Source organism: Alternaria atra (genome assembly GCF_907166805.1).
Source record: "Alternaria atra isolate CS162 genome assembly, contig: 21, whole genome shotgun sequence".
NCBI lineage: Eukaryota > Fungi > Ascomycota > Dothideomycetes > Pleosporales > Pleosporaceae > Alternaria > Alternaria atra.
The window spans coordinates 4,677,205-4,693,474 of record NW_025091319.1 but is presented as its reverse complement, the minus strand read 5'-3'; the positions used below and the strand labels follow the sequence as shown (position 1 = coordinate 4,693,474).

Here is a 16,270-nt window from a genome sequence, read left to right as displayed (position 1 = left end):
AGGAAGCGATCCACGGTCGCGGTCCATCAGTCTTTTCTGCTTCCCAAGACAAACACTCTTCGATCAAAGAAGGAGCTATGTCATATCGTTGATGTAGACTGGAAATTATTAGATGTAGCCGCCGCAAATCCATGCGCGAGGTGGACAGCAGAGTACAAAGATCCGTGAAGTGGTTGTAAACGAATTGCAGCACAAGCGAGTCTGTTGACCTGCGAGTTTCAGGATAATGAGCTCCCATGGTGCCCCTTAAATTGCTCGCTTCCACTAAAACAAGCCTCATGGAGGAGATAAGCTTGAGGGATTCGGCAGGTCTGTCGCACAGGAATGCGAACGCAGTCGGCACGCCAAAGTCTGCTGTAAAGCTGAACAGGTTTCTCCCATAGAAGGACTTCCTAGCTTCGTGGTAGATCTGTCGGCATGTTTGCAACAGCCGAATCTCGATCATGTGATTGAACGGCGTATCTGGTGGTATTGCAAGTTGGTACGTCATTTTGATGTTCCTTAGCTCTTCCCCCAAGTCGTTTGCCGCGGAGGTCAGACCAATGTCGAAGCGAGGTATGTACCAGATCCGCCGATGGGCGCATACGCGTCTCAAAGGGTAAGTCTTGTCGAGCTGCCTACGTATCCCAGGGCTGCGGCTAGCTGTGGCCTCCAATAGGACGGCTGCACATTGGATCGGAATCACATCGCGTAAAAGGACGTAATCATAGATAAGATCTCGGATCTCTCGTGGAAGTTCGAGTAGTCGCGAAGCCATGGTATCACAAATTTGGGACCTCACGATGTGGCTATCGAGGATAAAGGCGCATAAGTAGATGAGGAAAGAGGTGATGACGCCTGTCGTTCCAAGAAGGGCTAGAGCAGTTGGGCTGACCTCGGCCCTTCCCCCGCCTTTCTCTTTCCAAGCAACACGATCGAAAGTGTGCATTCCACACATCGACATGAATGGAGTAGCTGGGTCAACAAAACGCTTGGGCATGTATCGAGCCGGTAATGACACCCGGTCGGTGATTCGTTGCGATTCACTTCATTCCATCTCTTCCAGGCTGGTTTCCATGCTGACATATTTTGTATCCATGCTACTAACATTCTTAAAGAAACTGTAAACGGATTTTTCACACAAATGGCTTCGAACTAACCTGAGACGACGGCAGGTACCCAAATGCGTGTTTTCTGACTAGAAGCAAAGACTTGCTCGCATCCACTTGCGTAGTGTCCACCAAGGTACATACTATATCATTGGCCTGCATCTCCTTAGCATGACTACTTCGAACCTCATCGTGAGCATACCTGCAGACTATTAGGAAGCTTCTATCCCATCGCTTTCCGCCTGAGAAGATTGAGGGTGTAGATACACTCTTGTGTTATCGTTGGTACATGGGGAGCAAAACAACGAAGGAAGTATAGCGAGCGATGTGATGTTTTATCTAGCTGTATGATAGCTATACAAGTCCGCCATTGGCCATCACTCCATTTTGTGCTCCGGTCATTCCCACCATTTCCAGCCTCCATTCTTCCCTCAACTCCGTAAGTGTTGCGCCCCTTACAAGTTGGCGGCAACGAAGCTACGAAGCGTAGCCTGACCAATGTTGGCGTAGACACCAGGTGCGTTGGGCGCAGCGCAACCATTACCCCAGGAAACGGCACCGAGGAGGACCTTGGTGGCCTTGTTGACGATAGGGCCGCCAGAGTCACCCTGGCAAGAATCCTTACCACCCTGAGCCAGACCAGCGCAGAACATTTGAGTAGTGACAGCCGATGTGCCGTACGAAGCCTGGCAAGAGCTGCGAGAGACGACAGGGACGTCAACCTTGAGAAGGTTGGTGGGGAGCGATTGGCCACCTGATGAAGTAGTACCCCTGGAGTGAAGGTTAGCCATGGGTTTGTGAAGAAGAAGAGTTGGTGTTGAAGAATGCATTCGAAGATAAACAGATCTTCTGTACTCTGGAAGGGGTTGTGAGACTTACCAGCCAGCAACAGTGAGCGTAGTTCCTGCAGCAGGGTCTGATCCCGACGCGGGGAGCACAGCGTACGAGATGGTGGAGCTCGTCGGGATGGAGGTGGCAAGCTTCAAGATAGCAAGGTCACCGTTATAGGCGGATGCAACATAGCCAGGGTTGACCCTGATGGATGAGACGCGGGCGGTAACACCACCTGAAGTACGGCTCTGATTTCAGCTTGTTAGCCTAAATGTTTCTTTTCTTGGAGATTTTGCGAGAACCTATAAGTGCTCAAAGGACACTCCAATCTTGGAGTGGGATTATGAAGCATGATGGAAATATACAGAAATTGGTTACTTACCAGGGAGCCGGCGCGGATCGTAAGGCTGGATGCTGTCTGTCCGACCGCGCAGTGAGCAGCCGTGAGGACAGTGTTGGCGTTGAGAAGTGTTCCACCACAGAAGTGGCTTCCACCGCGCTGGAGAGAGACGATGAAGGGGAATTCGCCAGCGCTGGCGGCTGATCCACCGACAATGTCTTCCTGGCTGCCATTCTCCCAGTCGGGGATCTCAGTGGGATCCTGAGGGATAGCTGCTGAGAGCACCACAGCAGGGATTGCGAGGATGGTGATGAGGTCTTTGATCTGCATCTTGAATGAAGCTGGCTGGAAAGCGATGGCGGGACTGAAGCTGGAAGCGAAAGACTGCTGGTTCTCTGGTGAGGACTGGCCTGAGAATGGGAGGCGAACCGCCTTCTATTTGTACTCGATTCGTCCTTCTACAGTCCTGCGATTTTGTTTTGGGAGTGTACAACAACCTTGCCACCCCTTCGTTCTGCGGTCTGGGTGAGCTCAACGCCCCAAGACCACTAGAACAGGGGAAATCCGATGGTCCTTCCACATGTAGAATGGAAAAGGCTGGGCAGAGCGGTGATTGGCACTGTTAATGTTTCAATTTCCTTCTACGGCCTAGCACTCTTCATGCAAGTCATCTGTACAATGCTGCTTATCTGCTGTATAATTCTGGATACCTCAGAGACCTCGTGTTCATCGCGAAACGGGAAGCTCTTGTAGCACGCTATCTTACCGTTGATAGAGTAAAGTAGTGTCTCCGGCCCTAGGAGGTATCTTGGCGAGTTCGGGCGTTAGTGGCTGATTCCCCATAGCATCGTTGGTGAGTTTCTTGTGGCATCGAGATCAAATGAGAAGACATCCCCGAGACGTGTTTGGCAGACGACTTCGGGAGCAATCTGCCGCCGTCAAGGAATGAGTCCCCTGCTTCTACTTTCATGCTTACGGCCACTCCCGAATGATCTTCGTAAAGCTTCGCTAGGATCAAAATCCTGAACGGAGAGCTACATAGTACCTATCATGCGCGCCGTCCAGTGAGACGACGACAGACAGCGATAAGATCTAGCACTGATTAGCACAGGCGACTACGAACGTGATCGATCAAGGCGTATGACGGTGGTAGTCTTCTACATAGACTGTTCGCCAAGCTATATCAGGATTCAGTTTATATTACGGTCGTGGGTGAGATATATGCGAGATAGCAGATGGTTGGCGTGGAAGTATTGTTCTTAAAGTAAGCCTATCCTGAAAAGGCAGTTACTGTTGGTGGGTACAGCTTGGCATGCGGGCCGGCCCCTGCACGTTCGTCAGAGACACTTTGTGGTTGCCAAAACACCATATGTGTGTGGAGGCGAATTTCGTGACCACACTAATCGAACGGAGAGAGGCCTGCTAATAGTAGGTGGCAAGAATCTCACCCCACTGCGGTATTTACCGTTGACAGGACTGAGCGAGGTGTGTCTGCCCTGGTCTTCGAAAAATGGGTGAACCTTGGAACTAGCACCGCATCGCTTTCTTCCAGCTGACATTGCTGCTTGCAACCGACGAAGCCAACACTCCGCACATCACCATACACGCTCAAGGAGAACGCCCGTCAATCAGATCGCGATGTGCTGTAGTGCGTCGCCGCTCGAACCCTGAGCTAGCAGCGCTGACCCTTCTTCATGTGATCGTTTGCAGGGATCCAGTCCGAACCAACAGCAGTTCACCGTGGCGACTGAGAAGCACCAGCACTACCGGTGTATACCACTTACCATACCATAGTGTTGGTTAGCTGCGCTTGATACCACAGTTTGCCTTGACCGCACTCCAACATGAAGATCGACAGAATGCAAACGCTTCGCTCCTTCCTCTCGTCTCTTCTTTTGGGTATCCTTACTTCTTCCTTGTTCACAGAAACCAATCACAAATGCTGGAGACACTAGTATCAGCACGACAATTCGAGTGGAGTCTAGTGTTCTAGTGCAGGAGCTGTCTACGAGCTCAGGAACCTGTGACCCGGCTGCGACCTACCGATAATCAGATGGGTCATCACAGAGGACAGCAGCACGTCTCCAAGGAAAGTAACATGTTACTGGGTTTCCGCACTCGAAGAGAAAACGGTCGAACGCATTGGGTGCAGGCAATCTTGCTGAGTTTGAACGACGATGTTCGGTTTCCATAGACTTCAACAGGAGAGCCAGAAGCTGTGTTGACCATTATGCTCGGAAGATACGTGATAGGTATAAGCTTCAAGGATAAAGAGTCTCCCTTAGGATCTCTGTCTCTCAACGGTGTTCCAAAATTTCACGGTCCCAGATAGGCTTCTGAGCAAGAGTTTAATTTCAAGTTACTGGAAATGTTCGAATCCATGCAGTTGTGTGTTACACAACAAGCAGCACGACTGTCGTGTAGAGGGTATCTTACAACAGTGTTGATATACATGACGTCATGTACCGGGTTTAATAGCAAATCAGCCTATTTCAGTATGCTTGCTCTGTAGTATATATCTTCATGAACTACCGCTTTCTGTTGCTCCAGTACAACTTTCCAAGATAAACACAAGTCTTACGCGCATCACCGCGAACACGTCAGAACACTGCTATCGACATGGCTAGCACTACACCCCTCAATGTCCTTGTCTTTAGTAAGACTACCGGCTACCGCCACGATTCCATCCCAGCTGGTATACATATGTTCCACAATCTGGCCAACAGCACGAAACTCTTCCATGTCACAGCTAGTGAAGATGCCTCGCTATTCACGTCCTCATCCCTAGCCCAATACCACGTCATTGTCCTCCTCCAGAATATCGGCGACGAGATATTCACACCTTCCCAATTAGACGCCTTGAGGACCTGGGTACGAAATGGGGGCGGTATCATAGCTATTCATGGTGCGGCCGCAGCCATGCAGGGAAATGAATATTACAGGGGATTGATCGGGGCGAGTTTTGATATGCATCCTGACCCTGAAGCTGGCACTATCCTACCCGAGAACTCTTCTCAAGAACATCAAATCATGAAATGCTGCGGTGGGCGTGAGGGCTGGAAGGACGAATGGTATAATTTCCACACGCACCCTAGGGAGAACAAGAACCTGCAGATCTTACTCAGGGGAGACCCGAAGACGTTTAGTGGGGGAAAACATGGAGATGACCATCCGTTGGTATGGTGTCAGGAATTCGAGGGTGGAAGGGTATTCTTTACGGCGTTGGGGCATTTTGATGAAGCGTACGAGGACGGTTGGTTCGTAGGACAGGTGAAGAGGGGGATGCTTTGGGCTTCGGGGAGAGCAGAAGACTAAGGCGAGGATATACGAATTGAAATTAACTCTTAAAATAGTTGCCATCTTTGTAATGAGCTTAATCACGTTCCCATGCCCGCACTTGGATAAAGATTTTAAAGCAGAGATTTTTAAGCCACGCCGTGCGCCAGACCCAGGACCCCAAGAAGTTCGAAAACGAAAACCAAGTTAGCTACAGCTCAGTCTTTTCAGACTCAGTCTTTTCGGGCTCAGTCTTTTCGGCCTCAATCTTTTCGACCTCAATCTTTTTGGGCTCAGTCTTTTCAGGCTCAGTTTTTTGGGTATCAACGTTCAGGTCCCAGTCAATGCCGCCATCTTTGCCATAACGCTGCTCCAACCATGCATTGCACTTCCTGAAATGACCAGCATCGAACTGCATCTTGTTAGTACTTTAGTTTTGTCAAGGCGGATTGCGAAACTTACGAAACCCCTCGCGGCACTCAGTGGGCTGGGATGCACGCTCTTCAACACGAGGTGCTTGTCAACCGGTATGCCCTTGGTCCTTTGCTGTGCCGGCGAGCCCCAAGCCAGAAAGACGACACCATTTGTCCGTACCTTCGCAACAGTATCAATGACCTTTTGCATGAGAAGCTCCCAGCCTTTGCCTGAATGTGAGTTTGCTTCACCACGACGGACAGTAAGGCAAGTGTTGATGAGCAGAACACCACGGTCAGCCCATGGCGTTAGAAGACCGCCCCTGTTTGGGGGTGGCTTGTAGTCTGGGTACTCCTTCTTCAGGGCCTTGTAGATATTCTGGAGTGACGGGGGCGCAGGGTTCGGTGGACGGATGGAAAAGCAGAGGCCGTGAGCTTGGTTAGGACCGTGGTAAGGGTCTTGGCCTGTGATGACGACTTTGACGGTGTTGAGGGGTGTATGACGCGACCTATTCAGCATCAGTCTCCTTCTCAAGCATCAATTTAGGATAATGAGAGGCCGTACCATGAGTACACGTCCTGCATCGGCGGGTATACAGTCTTCCCACTATCCAGCTCTTTCTTCAAGAATCTCTTCAATTCGAGGAACTGTGGAGTAAGCAGCACATCCTTGACATGCGGCAGCCAGCTCTCGTGTAGCGTGTCTAGCTCAAGTTGCAGAAGCTCCTTCTGCTCGTCTGTGAGTTTGGCAACCCATGCATCTTTGTCGAACTTTGCAGCCGCAGCACTTTGTTTAGCTGGCGAATTGGGATTGGGTTTTGGCGCGCCAAAGAAGGCGGTAATGCTGCCATTCTGCTTGGGCTTTTTGGACGCGTCGGTGGCCGCTGTCGCTGCTTTACGCTTTAGACTCATGATTGCAATGTCAGTCGATGTGAATATGGAGTCAGAGGGAAAGCGTGGCGTAGCGACGATAATAGTAAGAGAACTACAGATAGTCGTGTCAGTATCGTGGATAGTTGCAAGGACCCTCCCAGCCCCAGATATTCGCGTCGGACGTGACGTCGAAGATGACTGGTAATTTCCGCTGACCCACTTTGATTGGCTGTCGCGTATGTCAGTGACACGTGAGTTCGCGCGACGCGTTTGGTCACGTGGAATGACATCACAGCTCATCCTGACACAATCCACAACACTACACAAGGATACAAGCAGGCTCCAGTGGCTTTCTCATCACGATGACCAATTTTCTGGCAAATCAGATGTGAACGGATGTATGATCTGCACCAACATGTCCTGAGGTGGGACTGTGGCCTTATGCCGGCTTGCTGCCCGCATTTGTGACGTGGTGTTGTCTAGGGAAGGAAACAGGAGCGCGTACAAGTAAGAGGGATATAAACAGACGTGCTTCATCATCATCGTCTTCTTCCTCACTTCACGACCAATTCTACTCACCTTTATATTAACTCAATCTCTTCATCTCCAACAAACACCAAGCAATTATCAATATCAACAATGGCTTCTTCCAACCCTTCAAACTTTGCGAACTTGCCAAAGGATGAGCTGAAGGAAATTGCCGCCAAGGGCGGTCACGCTTCTCACGGCTCTGGTAACAACGACGTAAGCTGCATCAAGTACCTTCACGCTCACGTATAGTGACTGAATTTTGTCAAGTCTACCTCTACTGGCAGCAGCGGCAACGCTGACCGCAACCCCGACGGTACCTTTACCAAAGGTTCTGATTTGGCAAAGGAGTTGGGGGCTCAAGGTGGCCATGCTTCTCACGGCGCTACAGACACCACCTCCAACAGCAGCGAGCAAGGCCGCAACCCAGATGGCACGTTCACCAAGGGCTCCGATGTCGCCAGCAAACTTGGTGCTCAGGGCGGTCATGCTTCCCACGGCTCCTCTAACGAGTCCGGTGCTCAGACCTCAAGCAACGACAGCGGAGTAAGTTATTTCGAAGAACATTTGACGAGTTCGTAACTAAAGTGTTGCTTGTAGCGCAACCCCGACGGCACATTCAAAAAGGGCAGTGAGCTTGCTTCCGAGTTGGGCACACAGGGCGGACATGCCTCGCACTAGGAGCAACATGCATGATGTGCCCATCAATCTTTCACTGAGTATTGGACATTAGGGTACTACCACGCAAGGCCATAAGCCTGATCACGAGAACATGAATGAATGGAAAAGGAAATACATGACTTGATTGTTCATCTCATATAGTGTACGACAAGTTGTGAAGGTCAGACCCAAATTGACTCACAGACTGCTGAAGTACTCTCTAACCGCTGTAGCCCAAGGCATCTAGTTCCTTCTTGATCTGCTTCTCGGTGCTGATCTTCTTGACCTGAGTGTCCTCTAGCTTCTCTCCACCAGCCTGACGCATCTTCAGCTCGTCAATGGCGCGCATCTTCTTCAGCAAACCCCTGATCTTCTTGTCTTGAGGGTTGCCGTCACCTGGGCTGGTGACGGTAAGGTCGGGAGGAGGACCCTGACTCTCTGTCTGAATTGGATGAGGAGCCTGTGCTGGAGCTTGCTGACGCTGCTGCGCGGGGTTTTGGCGCTGGCTTCCGTCCTGGCGGGCCTGACGGTTGGGGCTGTTGCCGAAATTGCGGTGCTGGCTAGCGCTTCGCCCCTGTTGCTCATATCCGCCCTTGCTGCGGCTACGCTGGCGACGTTCCGGGCTACGTCCAGCTCCGTTAGATGGGTTGATACCATCGGCACCGAGCCCAGCAGCCTTGTCAGCGGCTTCACGGGCCTTCTTGGCCTCCCGCTTCTTCTTGTTCTTCAAGGCTGCCTTGGAGAGCTCTCCATCGCCATCCTGAGCGCCAGTAAGGCTGACACCACCGCCAGGGGCAGCACCAGGTGGAAGAGTATCAACAGCCTCCGCTCCGGGCACCTCACGCCGGCGCGGCTTGCCGAATCCGTTGGCGAAGCCGACGTTTGTCGACGAGATACCAGTGTTGGCATAGGCTGCGCCTCCTTCATCTTCACGTTTGAAGTGCAAAGGAGTGGCGGTTCCACGCGCTCCGGGAGGGCGGTAAGCACCTGCAGGCTTCGATGGCGTCTTTTGGGTACTCAGATAGGCTACTGCGGATGGATGCGGCGTCGGTATAGTAGTCAAGGGGTCAGTTAGTGGGTACATCGAGGTTGGTTGAGGGCGCCAAACGACGTGATAGAGTTCGGCCATGTCCTCGTTGTACATGAGACCACCACTGACGTGGTAGATGCGGATACCGTTGTCAACGCGAAGACGCGGACTAGTGGTTGCAGTAAGAATATGCTGCCCGTCTGGGCTCCACTCGCAATAGGTCGAGTTGGAGGTCTTAACGTGGCAGACCTTGGCGAAATTCTTCTCAAGATCGTAGATGTCCATATCTCCAGCCAGATTACCAAAACCGGCAACGATGACGAAACGACCGTGTGGACTGAAAAGAATAGTGTTGCGTGGGCCTAGGTCAAAGCTGTGTTGTGCAACTGCGCGCTGGTTGAAGATAGTAGTCTTCGCAGGCATGTAGCCATAGGTGACACCAAACTCCTTCGAGTTTGGCGACCAGGATACGTCGTGAATAGGGCCCTCCTTGTCTAGCTGGATGCGCGAATCGAAGGTGCCATTGGCGCTGAGGATGTACATGTTGGTCTCACCGTAGTAACTCTTGTTCGACTTGTCAACCTCGGTCTGTGCCAGGACAATCAAGCTGGTGCCGAGATCGTTCCACTTGAGTTGGACCTTGTCGCCCTTGAAGAAAGTCTTCTGGGATACCGGCTGGCTAAATTGAGGTACTTGGAAGACCTTGACAGCAGCGGGCATGCCCTTACGCTCCGGTACAAAAACGGCAACTGAATGGTTCTTGCCTGGAGCGAGCATCATGTCGGTCACTCCTTCCACACGGAGTTTGTTCCAAGGGTTGCGCAAATCGCTCGACTGGAAGAATTGCACCTCGTTTGTTACAACGCGCGCGCAATACTTCTCGTCGGAGGTATACTGCAGGTTCCATCCACTCTGGTTCTTCTGGACATATTCGCCGATGACTGCCCGCGATCCATCATCTTCAGCTTCGTCGGAAAGCGTCTTCCAAACCCTGAGGTTCTTCACTGCGTTTCCGTCTTCATCCTTGGACGGGCGCTGCCATGTAATAAGGTATGTACCGAGTGGGGAGAAGCCGAGCTCGTAGACGTTCGGTGTAGGGAGTGTAGTAATGACGTGGCCGACTGAGGCGTCAATCACCGAAACCTGTTCAGGTGTTGCCCATGCGAAGTACTTGCTGTCGGGCGAGTAACAGCAGCAGCGAAGGTTGCCTTCGGGTCTATTGCGCAAGTTAGCGTCAGAATTAGAAATGGAGATGCGCGAGAGCTCGTGGCATAATGGAAGCACTCACCGAACGAATCCTGGAAGAGCCTCATACACTGGGGCAGCGTTGAAGATCCCGATGCCCTTGGCGGAACGGTCTGCGAATATTGTTAGCGTGCTTCCTCAATGGCGACCGTCTAGAGCGAGCATACAAGCCAACTGTGTGGGAACAGCCATGATAACTAGTCAAAGTCACAGGAAGTTGTACAAGTGGGCGTGGGGCAAGGTGCTGGTGGTCGCGAAGTCTGGCTCAACTGCTGAGCTCGGTTTTGTGGGTTGGCGATGAGTAAGGCTAAGACAGGAACACGTCGGGTGTGTGGGTATGGGTTCGAGTGTGACGTAGTTTCTGAGACTTTGTAGGCCAAGGGCAGACTTTGGGCGCACGCAGCGGCAACGGGTGGATCGTAGAGGGGAGGAGGAACACGCGTCAGAGAATTGAAGGGTGACCGTGTGACGAGCGTAGTGAGGGCGATGGAGAGAGTCGAGAAAGAAAACCGTGGGCACGCGCGCTAGTGCTCGGGGAAAATGCGGGCCGCTGGCGTTGGCTGACTGTGACATCAGCCTCACCAGCACATGGTCGAACAGGAGAATGAAATGGAACAGCTGTGAAGTCATCAAGTCCTACGCATCTTCTTCTCAGCTTTCTTTCTGACTGTATCGACGTCACTGCAATCTAGACCCATCTTATGCCGTCTGCACAGAAGGATTCGAGATTCAATGATCTGCAACCAGCTTTACCTAGCCGTTACTTCACATACGTATCATCAACCGGAGTTTGACAACATCATGAATGAATATTGTCTCGCTCTAGTCTTGTTCATCTGCATCGATATTCAAAATTGCCAGCATGATTCTCTCACAGACGTTGCGCAGAACTGAGTTGTGTTGATGCACCAGCATACCATCCATGTCTTATCGTTATCGCACCAGTAGCGCCCGAGCTCCATCTCAACTCCACAAACCCATCGTAGCTTCCGTCAACGTCTCTTTGGACGTCGTGCCGCAAAGATGCCGACCTCGATGCCCGCTCCTTCGATTCGAATACCAATGGAGCTTCTGACTCCAACTGCCTTCTCGCAGTTCGGTACTGTCATCGAGAACCCAACAACATCGCCGTCAGCGAAGCTGCCCATCCCCAATCGCATACCACCACCCGACGCTGTCGCGGCCAATCAGGGGTCCGCTACCAAGTACCTCGATGTCACGCATATGTCGAACCTGTATAGCCTTGCCCCGAGCAAGAAACCTGCCAAGGCGGTAATGAACATGTTTGTTTGCTCTCCGCGGAATCTCCGGCCACACGAGCCGAGCATGAGCATGCCTAGCTCGTGGGGAGATTTGGACTTGGATGAGGACGAGGAAGGATGCGAAGACTTTCATAAGCAACTGCTGGACGTTACCATTCTCGAAAGGCATCCATTCACCACGCAAACATTTATACCCATGGGCCTGTCGCAGCAGGAAAGACATACACAGTACCTCGTCATAGTTGCTCCTACACTGCCGGCAAGCGCATCAAGGCGACACACGGGCAGAGCGCCACCATACCCTACACCGCATGTTGAACGGAAGAGAAGTGTCATGGACATTTTTGCGCGAGCGAGACCGAGCCCGTACTCGAACGAGACCGCACCTTCCCAGAGCCAGTTCTCACGACTTCATCCGTCGGCACGTCCAAAGGGTCCTGGCTTGCCAGACCTCAAGAATCTTCGTGCCTTCGTTGCAAACGGAAGTCAAGCAGTGACATATGGGGCTGGGACATGGCATGCACCCATGATCGTAATCGGAGACCGACCAATTGACTTCGTGGTCGTACAATTTGCGAATGAAGTTGGTAACGAAGACTGTCAGGAGATAGTACTGAAGTCAGGCGAAACAGCTTCGGAGGGTGTGGTAGTCATGGTCGACACCGATGCGTCAGGCGCCGTGCAAGTCAAGGCTGGTGTAGGCTCTGTGAAGGCAAAGCTATGATGCTGGAGGGTATTGTCATTTCTGTTTTCGCGAATGCCGCTGGACTGTACTGCGCCCCGTTACACCCTATGTTACCTCGTGATGCATGTATTGATGAGGACTGATAATTGTTAAAGAAGATGATGACCACCTTATAGACACGGCTATACACATGAGCAACCAGAGCCGGTGTCTTAGAAAATCTCTCGAACCAATAATTCAGAAGTGAAGGGCCAATTGATAGTCATTGCTGGAAGGACGGCACAGGCGCGACAGGTCTCGCTTGTTTTCCCTAATTCAAAGCATAGGGCCTCCCGTTATCCCTGTCACGGCTCAAGCTGCCAGATTGATAGGATAAGTAGAATCTGCTTTATCTGCCACGGTTTCCTCGTGCTCGTCACCTATAGACCTCCATCAAAATAGCCAAACGTAATCGTGTCGTAACTTCCTCAAGTACCTAAGAGGTACCCCGCCTTCTCACAATGGAAGAAGCAGATCTTGTAATCATAGGCGCGGGTATCTATGGTCTTACAACTGCTCACACATACCACCGCCTGCACCCTTCAGCCAAAATTCTTATTCTAGACTCTGCATCCTCCGTCGGCGGACCATGGGCACCACATCGCGTCTTTCCTGGTCTTCGGACTAACAATTTGTGGGGCATGTACGAACATCCTGACTTCCCTATGGATGAGAAGAGGTTCAAGGTGAAGAGGGGAGAACATGTACCTGCTGCGAGGATGTTCGACTACCTATGTGCATTCACGAAATGGGCCGACATAGAGAAGTTCTTCAGAGGTCGAACAGTCGTTGATGTCATCGAGAAGGATAACGATGGGGAAGGATGGGTACTGCGTTGTATACCGACCGTGCTGGACAAGAAGGGGATTGAAATCAAAGCGAACAAATTGGTTATCGCGGTAGGCAACACGAACAAGCCGCTACTACCGGATTATCAAACATCGACAAATTTTCGACCATTAGTCATTCATACTGCAGACTTCCCGGAACATTATCCGGTCATCGCGAAGCCGGGCAAGCATACCGTCATTGTGGGATCTGGAAAGTCTGCATGGGATGTAGCGTACGTGTGCGCTAGTCAGCCTTCTGCAACAGCAACCATACTTGTACGTCCCGATGGTAACGGCCCCGTATGGATGACACCCAGTCACGTCACACCATTGGGATTGTGGCTAGAGAAACTGGTACATACACGCTTCTTTGGCTTTCTGTCTCCTTGCCCGTGGGCGCCTACGACGGGCATAGAAGGCTGGCTACGCTCCTTCTTCCATCGTACGCGGCTCGGAAGGATGGTAGTGGGTGCTTTCTGGAATATACTTGGGGAAGACGCTATCGCGCTGAATGGGATGGATAAGCATCCTGAGACCAAGAAATTACGCCCATGGAGGGGCGCTTTCGAAGTCGGCAATGCACTATCGATTCACAACTACCCAAACAACTTCTTTGACATGGTCAAAGAGGGGAGAATCAATGTTATCGTGGATGAGATTGCCAGTCTGCATGGAGAGCGACAGGTCATACTTAAGTCAGGACAGGTATTGGAGACGGATGCAGTGGTATGCGCAACGGGATGGCAGAAGGGATACACGTTCCGTTTCGAACCTCGAGAGCTGGAGAAAGACCTGGGCTTGCCAACTACACTTCCACCGACGCCGGAAGAAGCAGCTCTCATAAAGAGGTCAGAAGAGACTCTATACACCGAATTCCCGTATCTGAAAGAAAGGGATACAAGCCGTGTCTACCACCCCGACCCTTCCCTTCGCTACGCCCAACAGCCTTCTACAGACGCCCAGCCGTATCGCCTGCACCGCTTCATGATCCCACCAAAAGCCATGGGAGATCGCAACATCGCGTTCGCAGGCGCACTTCTCTGTCTTGGCGCCTTCCCCAACGCGTACATCCAAAGTCTCTGGATCACCGCCTATCTCGACGGTACCTTGCCCATCCCCTCCTCACCCACTAAAACACTCGAAGAGACATACCGTAACACGCAATACTGCGTACTACGAGGCGCAATGAGCTACGGGCATACGTTACCTGACCTTGTCTTTGATACTCTGCCTTACTTCGACACATTACTGAGGGATCTAGGCATGCAGGAGCGGAGGAAAGGCGGTGGCGTAAGAGAGTGTGTGAGCAGCTATGGTCCGGAAGACTATCGAGGTTTGCTGGAAGATACGGAGGTAAGGATGAAGATGGTGAAGGGTTTTCTCTAGCAGTGTGGCATGTCGATGCAGAGATCAAAAGACGATAGTATGGGAGGGTACCTTCGATAGAAAGTAGGAGGTTATGACGCTGAAGATGTTTCCAAAGTGTGCGTTTGTTGTGTATTGAGGCTTTTCCACTGTCACCCACGGTGACGGTGAGGAGGCGTAACGCGTTATCGTGGAGTTTCCCTTCACCTCGAGACAGTCTCAGGGATTCATGTGGGTACTTATCATGATATTTATCACTGTGAACATGACACTACGTACGAGGGATAGAAACGCACAACCATTTCCGCTAAACCATCCCGCTATAATTCTCCTGGAGTCTACGCATAACCATCCAATGCACCAGATCCCTCGCTGCAGTCGCATCTTCCAAGCTATCATGACCTTTATTGCCTCTATTCTGGATATCAGTGTCAAGGTACTTCTTCAGCAGTGTCTTCAACGCCAAATCGCCTGTGCCCTTGGTCTTTCTCTTCTTGGGTTCACCATTAGTGACGGTAGTTGGGTTCTCCATCATCTGATTATCGGTCGGTAGGGCAGACTGGTGATTGTCCGCTAGCTCTGTACTCTCTAGAAGACGTTCCTCCATCTTTTCCGCCGCCGCTCCATTGACTTCCTTCTCCCTTGCTTCGATTGCCTTCTTCTCCTGGATGACTTTGTTCTCTACCACGTAGGAGTCTACAACCCGTGTATGTATCCACTTCAATGCTTTCAGATCATTGTGAACGCTATGTCCAACCAGGAACGTGTCTGGCCCCACGAACTTCCACAGCTGCTTCCTTGCCCCAGCCTTCCCTTTCAACGTAGTCTTTTTTCTCACGGCTTCATTTAATTGGTCGAAAGTAACGCCCGACCACTTAGTATTGAGATGTAGCATTGGCTGATCCGGCTTGACTAGGTTATTGATGAGTACTTCCCCAGTCAAGTAATCGACAGCGCTTAAACGAATAAGCTCTGAGTCTCCATTCCTAGCTGTGCCCATCTCACAATCGATCGCGACGGCAAATTTGACAGTCGTAGCACGATTCGGGTGAAAATGAGGAGTCTCCTGGAGCTGATGCAAGCGATCGAGCTCACCTGGTCGGTATTCGCGCATCACATGAACAAGGGAACTGCTACATGGCGTGGCCTCAGAGACATGCTTTCCGCAACACATCCAGCACTAACGAAAATTAAGTTCGTAACTAAAAGCATGGGCTCTGTTGAGCTCACCTTTGTGGTGCGGTCGACTGCCGCTGAGTGGTACTGGCATGCTGTCGTGCACGGCTGGCAATCTGTTCTCCCGTCCTCGTAGTAAACAAACATTGATGGCCATTCCTGGGGAAATATGTCTGGTGTGAAGGGATGTTTTTCCCGGTAGAGCAGAGCTCTTTGCAGACCCTTTGTGAGCTGTTGGATAGCTACAAGAAGATTAGGAACGCTCTCAAGATCGACGTACATGTTTCAAATGCTACCGATTGTCCTTACTTTGGTTGCATCTACTGCATTTTCGTTTTTCATGAATTTCCAAGTTGGTCAACTGTTGGAATTTATAGCCATGTTTTTGCAGGGCAGATGCGGATTCTAGGAGACTTCGAAACACGTGGAAATAGGCATCGCCAGACGGGACTTCGAGCGCTGAAGGTGCTGGGCCCTCAAATGGGTCGGGCGGAGGTGGATATGGGACTATATGGTCTGCATGGGGATGCACCATTGTCCTAGGGTTCATGTTCGATATACGCTCTCCAAAGCGGCTTGCTGTGAAAACCTTGGGACGGTCGAAGTAACTTGATGTGAGGCGTGCTGAG

General features: G+C 51.4%; 8 protein-coding genes across 8 annotated transcripts; 4 read left to right on the top strand and 4 right to left on the bottom strand.

The window, feature by feature from the left end:
• Window positions 1–1,543: 1,543 nt before the first annotated feature.
• Window positions 1,544–2,589, bottom strand: ALTATR162_LOCUS1997 (uncharacterized protein; the record flags this gene model as incomplete). Its single annotated transcript, XM_043309599.1, has 3 exons — window positions 1,544–1,859; window positions 1,968–2,167; window positions 2,302–2,589. The coding sequence occupies 3 exons, from the start codon at window positions 2,587–2,589 to the stop codon at window positions 1,544–1,546; spliced, it is 804 nt and encodes a 267-aa protein (XP_043165534.1).
• Window positions 2,590–4,878: 2,289 nt separating this feature from the next.
• ALTATR162_LOCUS1996 (uncharacterized protein) lies at window positions 4,879–5,574 on the top strand (the record flags this gene model as incomplete). The annotated part of the gene is made up of 1 exon (XM_043309598.1): window positions 4,879–5,574. The coding sequence occupies one exon, from the start codon at window positions 4,879–4,881 to the stop codon at window positions 5,572–5,574; it is 696 nt and encodes a 231-aa protein (XP_043165533.1).
• A 172-nt stretch (window positions 5,575–5,746) lies between these two features.
• ALTATR162_LOCUS1995 (uncharacterized protein) lies at window positions 5,747–6,860 on the bottom strand (the record flags this gene model as incomplete). Its single annotated transcript, XM_043309597.1, has 3 exons — window positions 5,747–5,947; window positions 5,998–6,457; window positions 6,514–6,860. The coding sequence occupies 3 exons, from the start codon at window positions 6,858–6,860 to the stop codon at window positions 5,747–5,749; spliced, it is 1,008 nt and encodes a 335-aa protein (XP_043165532.1).
• Window positions 6,861–7,460: 600 nt separating this feature from the next.
• ALTATR162_LOCUS1994 (uncharacterized protein) lies at window positions 7,461–8,030 on the top strand (the record flags this gene model as incomplete). Its single annotated transcript, XM_043309596.1, has 3 exons — window positions 7,461–7,565; window positions 7,620–7,895; window positions 7,950–8,030. 3 exons carry the CDS (start codon window positions 7,461–7,463, stop codon window positions 8,028–8,030), a joined length of 462 nt encoding a protein of 153 aa, XP_043165531.1.
• A 199-nt stretch (window positions 8,031–8,229) lies between these two features.
• On the bottom strand, window positions 8,230–10,476 carry ALTATR162_LOCUS1993 (uncharacterized protein; the record flags this gene model as incomplete). The annotated part of the gene is made up of 3 exons (XM_043309595.1): window positions 8,230–10,255; window positions 10,328–10,397; window positions 10,452–10,476. The coding sequence occupies 3 exons, from the start codon at window positions 10,474–10,476 to the stop codon at window positions 8,230–8,232; spliced, it is 2,121 nt and encodes a 706-aa protein (XP_043165530.1).
• An 831-nt stretch (window positions 10,477–11,307) lies between these two features.
• Window positions 11,308–12,270, top strand: ALTATR162_LOCUS1992 (uncharacterized protein; the record flags this gene model as incomplete). The annotated part of the gene is made up of 1 exon (XM_043309594.1): window positions 11,308–12,270. One exon carries the CDS (start codon window positions 11,308–11,310, stop codon window positions 12,268–12,270), a length of 963 nt encoding a protein of 320 aa, XP_043165529.1.
• A 461-nt stretch (window positions 12,271–12,731) lies between these two features.
• Window positions 12,732–14,486, top strand: ALTATR162_LOCUS1991 (uncharacterized protein; the record flags this gene model as incomplete). Its single annotated transcript, XM_043309593.1, has 1 exon — window positions 12,732–14,486. One exon carries the CDS (start codon window positions 12,732–12,734, stop codon window positions 14,484–14,486), a length of 1,755 nt encoding a protein of 584 aa, XP_043165528.1.
• Window positions 14,487–14,772: 286 nt separating this feature from the next.
• On the bottom strand, window positions 14,773–15,923 carry ALTATR162_LOCUS1990 (uncharacterized protein; the record flags this gene model as incomplete). Its single annotated transcript, XM_043309592.1, has 2 exons — window positions 14,773–15,645; window positions 15,696–15,923. The coding sequence occupies 2 exons, from the start codon at window positions 15,921–15,923 to the stop codon at window positions 14,773–14,775; spliced, it is 1,101 nt and encodes a 366-aa protein (XP_043165527.1).
• Window positions 15,924–16,270: the final 347 nt, after the last annotated feature.